A 6,501-nucleotide genomic window follows, 5' to 3' on the forward strand; every position below is an offset into this window, starting at 1 on the left:
AAAAAAAAAAAAAAACATTCTAACCTATACCTTTTCTTGAGGTAATTTATTTTTAGGAAAAACTTAAATCATCATTAATTATCATTAGTTTAAAACTTGAAACCTTGAAATTATGAGCTCAAAGGTCCTGTGAATAATCAAATTCTGACACACACACGAGCACAGAAACACTCTTTACGTTACACTTTATAAAAATAGGACCAATACATCAGGTGGAATCAAGTTCAGATTTATTTCGGCGACTTTAAATTCCGCCTCCTCAAAAATTCAAGGCATCAAGCTTCGAGCTGAAAAAAAGAAGTACCCAAAGAAGTGCAGTCGTTCTCCGTGAGAAATTTCTGTCGGCGACAAAGCAGCCAGACCTGACCACCTGCTTCCACCCAAACTAAACCTGACAGAAAAGCGCATACGCTTCATTTTTACAAGATAAAAATACCAAATCAGCCTGCAGAAACTCACACATGGCCCCTCAAACTCTCACACAAACGTCATCCTGCAACTTTCTTCTCAAAGTCACACTGTTCTCCTCTCCTGTTACATCACCATCACACTTCCCTCTCAATGTCGCACCGTACTCACCTCCTGATTCTCCTCCTGAACACCTCCGTGTCTGCCTCAATGCAGACAGGTAACACAGCGGAAAAGTTTGAGGCTACATACAAACCTTTTCTCTTTTGTACAACAGTACTTAGCTGCCCACTTACTACGTAGCGTTCGCTATTAAGCTGATTCTACCTCAGAATCGGGGAGCCTTAGAAAGAGACCGGAAAGGGTTTGGTTTACACTGCTTAGCATAGGAGGTAGCATTTTGAGCACCAGAAGCCTAGAGCTCGGGCGAGGAAGGGGATACCGGGTTCACAAGCCGTCGAGACCGGATAGCCTGAGGTCAGGTGCTTTACGAGCGGCTCCAACCATGGCTCTGGACTGCAACGAAGAGTTGATTCTGTAAAGTTTACTAACGTTCACTATTGGTATACAGTTTTTGTTGAGGTGTTGAAGTTGACAAGACTTTTATTTATACTGGTCTAGAAATAGGGGGAATCAACGAAATGTTCAGTCTCCTTCCTGGTCGTTCCGACACATTTAGAATTTTTATCACGTTTGCCGTTAAAACACAGATAAATTATAGATTTATTATTATTATTTAGTATTTAAATAACTTAATTAAGGTCATAAATATGCGTCTACTACAGCCTGTAATGTCTCGCCTTAGTATGAAAACTCTCAGAGAAGTGAACACGTACTCACCGCTGATCCAAGCGGCCTCGGGGTCGTGAACGCTGAACTCCGGTTTGTACAGATCAGCCACAGTCAGCCTGGACCTGCTGTTGTCAGGGATCTCCACTGGGGAAACAGTCAAAACACAGCCTATTCTTACAGCTTTATCTCCAGAGGACAACGCTGGAGAGTAAAACGGCAGCACATACCGGGTGTGAGGACGACCACAGACATGGTGATGAGCGAGCAGACCACCACGATCACCAGCAGAGAGATGGCGATTCCCTTCCAGTTCCTCTGCGGTGGGCTGACGTCCACAAACTCCTGCACATACCCAGAAATAAACAACTTATTTTTATCATCGTTGCACCCATACCAGATCTTTGAACATCATCAGCAAATGTTAGTGTGCAGACTAACTCGATACTAGAACGAAGAAAACACAAAGCGAGAGAGAGACGAAGCAGAATTTCAGTTTCAGTCGCCATTGTTTGAAGAAATGACGAAACTCAACACAGTGGCATAGAAACCCCAATACCAACACTTTCATAACAATGTAGGTCACTATAAATCATCCTTTAGCATTGTCACTGTGAGCATGTTAGCATTAGCTCACAAAGACTAGCATAACGGTAGACTCTTGGTCCTGTTTCTAATTTTTTTTTGTTTAATTTGGACTAAATAAAGGATGAAAATGTAATAAAAACTAATATTTTCCTGAATTTCTAAAGGACTACTAAGAAGAATTCTACCAATATTTGGAAATGTACTGGATGTACTGTGTAAAACTTGTATTGCTTGTATAATTTTGGGGGAAATAAATGAGGTTTGACTCCAATAAGTATGTAAAGCATTGACTTACGTTTTCCTTTATTTATTCTTTTCAGTTTGGAGAGTACTTTTCATCTTTGTGGACAGATTACTGTAACTTTGTATTACTTCTCTTCATCATAACCAAATATTGCTGATTGATTTGGATTCCAGTGTCTTCTCTCCTGCTCTGACACAACAATATGGGAACAGTTTCTTTTCAAACTAACATATTAAACAATAAGAAAGAAAGAAAAATAAAGGCCAACTTGATTTCTGAAAGGAAACATGAACTATTTCTAGTTGAAACTGTTACTTTTTGTTATTGTTTGAACACACAGCCATTTTAGGACAGACGATGTAAAACAGAACAAAATCTATTTCATCCATGATTCAAAAAGACCTGCTGGCAACCATCTCCAGCATCTGACTACAAGATGAATTGAATTTTGCATTTTGCAGGCCAGCTCCTCTAATAACTCGACAGTGAAAAGGAGACAGACTCTTATGAAGCTTACGCTCATCCTGTCTAGACAGAGCGGTGATTACCTGCCCAAAAGAGCCATCAGAGTAAAGCTCTTTGTGCAGAAAAGAAAACACTTGGGCTTGACGTGAAAAATGTAATCTAAGGGTTTTGATTTTCCAATCTCCAGCCTTTTAGATGAAGCTCTTATCTGTACCAAAGGCAGAAGTCCAGAGGTTTGCTTAAAGACTCCTGGACATCCAAAACTTTTTATTTGATGGCCTCTCTGACCCGGCTGCAGAGACGTTACATCATTTCTCTGGACTGATCTTTCCACTCTCACTTCAGGCTGTGATGATGAAAGTAACCTGCAGCCAGGACTTGAAAATGAGAAAGAAATAAGGAGAAAATGATGCAAGGGGGAGACTTCTGGTACATCCTAGGATGGGGCCAGAGAACGGGTGTGGGCGATTTCCAGCAACGACACAGCAGGGAACTGTAATAGGTAGCTGTCGCATGGTGTTGAATTCGCCGTTCTTCAAAGCTTGAGAGAACGACTGAGAGCTTCCTCAAGGAAGACAGCGTGAGACCTCCGACGAGTCAGACTGGATGCTGACATTTCCAGCAGAACTACTTGTTTCCTCGTGTCAAACTTTGAGAGACAGAGAGAGAGAGAGAGAGGCGAGCAAGACACACGTAGGCTACTGTAGACCTTTAGTCTTTGGACCAGACAAAAACATAGAAAACCCTTGAATATGTCACTTGCTTTTAGACAACTGTCCTGCTTCAAACTGACACTTAAGTATTCAGATCCTTTTTGTTGATTCTGGTGACCCCTGTGGACAAAAGTGGTAGTGTATCAACCACCTTGTGTCACTGATTTCAAGGCAGGCATTAGGAATAATGATATAGAAAGGTCTTGTGATTGTGTGGGTCATATAGAGGCGTATTAAGGCGTAAGTATTAAACTGAGACTGTTTTATAACCCTTTAAAATCTTGTAGTAGGTTCAAGTACTAATACCACACTGTGAATATACTCCACTACCAGTTAAAGCTTTCAAAACCAAAGTATGTAAAGTCGCAAAATGTACCCATACACTGTAAGAAACTGGCAGCCGTTGACAAGTAACTGTTACTTGTCAATGGCTGCAAAACATGGTCTCTGTCAGTCGTTTTACAGACAAAACAGTGTGATAATGAAGTATTAAAGTGTATATACGTTTTATGTATCACAATCCCTGTAACATCCAACATTTTAAACCCTTAGTTTACATTTACAACACTACTATCCAGCTGTTGGGGGTTTCAACACTAACATTTATAGTGTTTTTGAGAATTACAATATCAGAAATAAAATATCGCGATACAATATTGTTCGATATTACATGTAATTTTCTATTATATCGTGCAGATCTAGTACAACGTTACCATAACTTAACGAAATAACAGCCAAAACTACACAATTAAGACCCAAATTGTTAGCAAACTACATTAAAAACCATGAGTTTGACCACTAAAACGCTTAAAAATTAATTTTAACACTTTAAGTCCCCTTTACACAATTTTTTTTTTCTTATTCCACCAGTTGAATGTTTGAGCTTCACTGTGCAGAATAATGTATGAATTTATACTTAAGTACATTTCCCCACTCATGAAAACTAAACACGGTCCGCTGCAACCGTAAAATGCAGCAGATTCACTACAATGTAGTTCTGCCTTCAGTGTAATCGAAGAACTATAATCAGAAAACCCTCCTGAATGAATTTATCTGAAGCTGAAGATAAGAGGCACAAATGTGTCCACAACAGTATGTATCACATGTACCGTTGACGAGCTGGAAACTGTTTAATTAATGAAGCAGGAAAAACTGATGCTCTCTCTCTCTCACACACACACACACACACACACACACATTCACACACAATCAGCAGTGAGAAGAGCATTCTTCGCACACCACTGGGCCATCGACTGCTTGCCAAGTATTAGTTCAACATCTCTGAGCTAATTCTCTGCTTACTCTGTGTGTGTGTGTGTGTTTGTTTGTTTAGGTGTTTGTGTGTGTGTGTGTGTGTGTGTGTGTGTGAGTGAGTGTGAGAGAGAGAGAGCGAGCTGTTGCAGACACAGTCCACTGCAACAGTCGTCTGTTGATCAGACTCACTTCAGTGGAAAGTAAAGCAAGCGAGGAAATCAAGTATGTGTGTCGGTGTTTGTGTTTACAAGTGTGTGTGTGTGTGTGTGTGTGTTTGAGAGTGAGACAAAGCGAGAGTTAAAGGGAAAAAGACAGAAATTAATAAAGATCGACATACTGAATCTGGAAGAGACGAAGGATGTCGATTTTTCAGAAAAAGCTCAAGATCAATATACTTAACAGGTACTTTACATTTATACTTCACCTCATTTACATAAACATCACACAGATATAAGTATAAGTTACTTTTCATATTAATATTTTACACAAAAAACCCTTATGATAAGCTTATTAAAGAACACACATTATTAGGGAGGTACTCCACATTTAAACCTGTTTCATTTTTATTTTTTTTAGGGATTTTAATGTGGAAATTACATTGATATTAGACAAACATTATTGTTCCAAGGGGACTATTTGTGCGTTGGAATACGCAGTATAAAGTCTGAATCCTTCTTCCACAACTGGATTGAACCCATTTTCTTTTAGCAAAGAAAGGCTGAGAAATGCAGCTGAAGCCTGCACGCTACTGACATTTTAACAAACATCCTCAAAGTCCAAAGAAACGAAGCGGAAAAGATCCCAAAAAAGAGCAAAAACATCCAAATATCCACCTTAAAAGCACAGCCGTGACACCATCTGAACCAATTACAGCCACAGAGAAAGAAAAGCAACAACAACGGGAACGTCTAACACCCAACAAATGAGGAACAAACCAAATACAGACATTGAGACTGGTGGACCGAGATAAACCTGGCAGCCCAGTGTCCCACTGGAACTGGAGTTGTTTCCAGTATTTGGGACTATTTTTAATACTGATCTGTTTGTCCTATTTCTGTATCTCCTACTTTATTTGACTTATTTTAAACCCCATCTATATGGAAGCTGCACAATGTGTCAAACAGCTGAGCAACAACATCAACATTGTTAATTATTTGTGTGCAAACATCCTCTCCTTTAAATATGTACTTATATTATTATAGCATACAGTTAAAAGTATAATCCGGTTATATAGTTCTTCCTCTGTGTTACGCAACTCGCCTCAGACAATATGAGATTACAGAGCTTCAGTTCTCACACAGACAGAAACAGCAACAACATCTGAAGCAGAAACCAGATGGAAAAACCCAGCTCACACAAATTAATAAATTAATTAATTACTGCATCACTAATTCAGCAATAAAGGCTAATATTTGGCTCTATAATTGGCTATATTCTGCATAACTTTTGGCTCTTTAAGTATATTTTAACAGCAGGACTTTTTACTTGTAATAGAGTATTTGTATCCTGTGGTATTGCTCCTTTTTTATCCATTTAAATCAACATGCAAACATGAAAAAAGATCAAAACTGAGCTGTAATAAGTTGCAGCCTTTACTGCACTAAGAGCTCCATCCAACCCTGTACCGGAGGATGAAGCCTGTCCGCACAGATGTATCTCCTCCCAGCTGAGAGGAAACAAATAAATACCCCTCTTTCTCTCTCTCGGTCCGGGTTTGGGTTCAGTACCTCATCCTGTTGCCCCTCTTTCGGTTTCTTCTTGGTCGGGTCTTTGGATGCTGTCATTGCACCGGAGCCACGGTCCTGCCGCTCAGTCCAGCAGCTCTCCCCGGTAATAACATCCAGAACCTGTCGGAGCGTCTGTTTAGCAGCCGAGAGGAGCGACAAGCTGCCGGAAATCACTGCCAGGGAGACTTCCCAGTGTGACTTTCACAATAAAAGTCAGTCCAAAAACCTACATTTTGTTGTGAAATAACCGCACAGTTGTGTGTCTGTTAAACACTCTGAACATTTAAAAAAAACATTTGTGATTTATGTTGTA

At 39.8% G+C, this 6,501-nt stretch overlaps 1 protein-coding gene across 1 annotated transcript in view; it reads right to left on the bottom strand.

Moving 5' to 3' along the window:
• LOC118339879 (inactive dipeptidyl peptidase 10-like) overlaps positions 1–6,299 on the bottom strand; it is a 42,671-nt gene extending 36,372 nt beyond the window's left edge. Inside the window, exons 1-3 of the mRNA XM_035677678.1 lie at positions 6,189–6,299; positions 1,428–1,542; positions 1,249–1,344 (exon numbers count right to left, since the gene is read on the bottom strand). Of these exons, the coding sequence (XP_035533571.1) occupies positions 1,249–1,344; positions 1,428–1,542; positions 6,189–6,245 (268 nt within the window). The 5' untranslated portion in view covers positions 6,246–6,299. The remainder of the gene's footprint in view (positions 1–1,248; positions 1,345–1,427; positions 1,543–6,188) is intronic.
• Positions 6,300–6,501: the final 202 nt, after the last annotated feature.

This window comes from Morone saxatilis, unplaced genomic scaffold (assembly GCF_004916995.1).
Source record: "Morone saxatilis isolate NCDOM2014 unplaced genomic scaffold, NCSU_SB_2.0 Contig6, whole genome shotgun sequence".
Taxonomy (NCBI): domain Eukaryota; kingdom Metazoa; phylum Chordata; class Actinopteri; family Moronidae; genus Morone; species Morone saxatilis.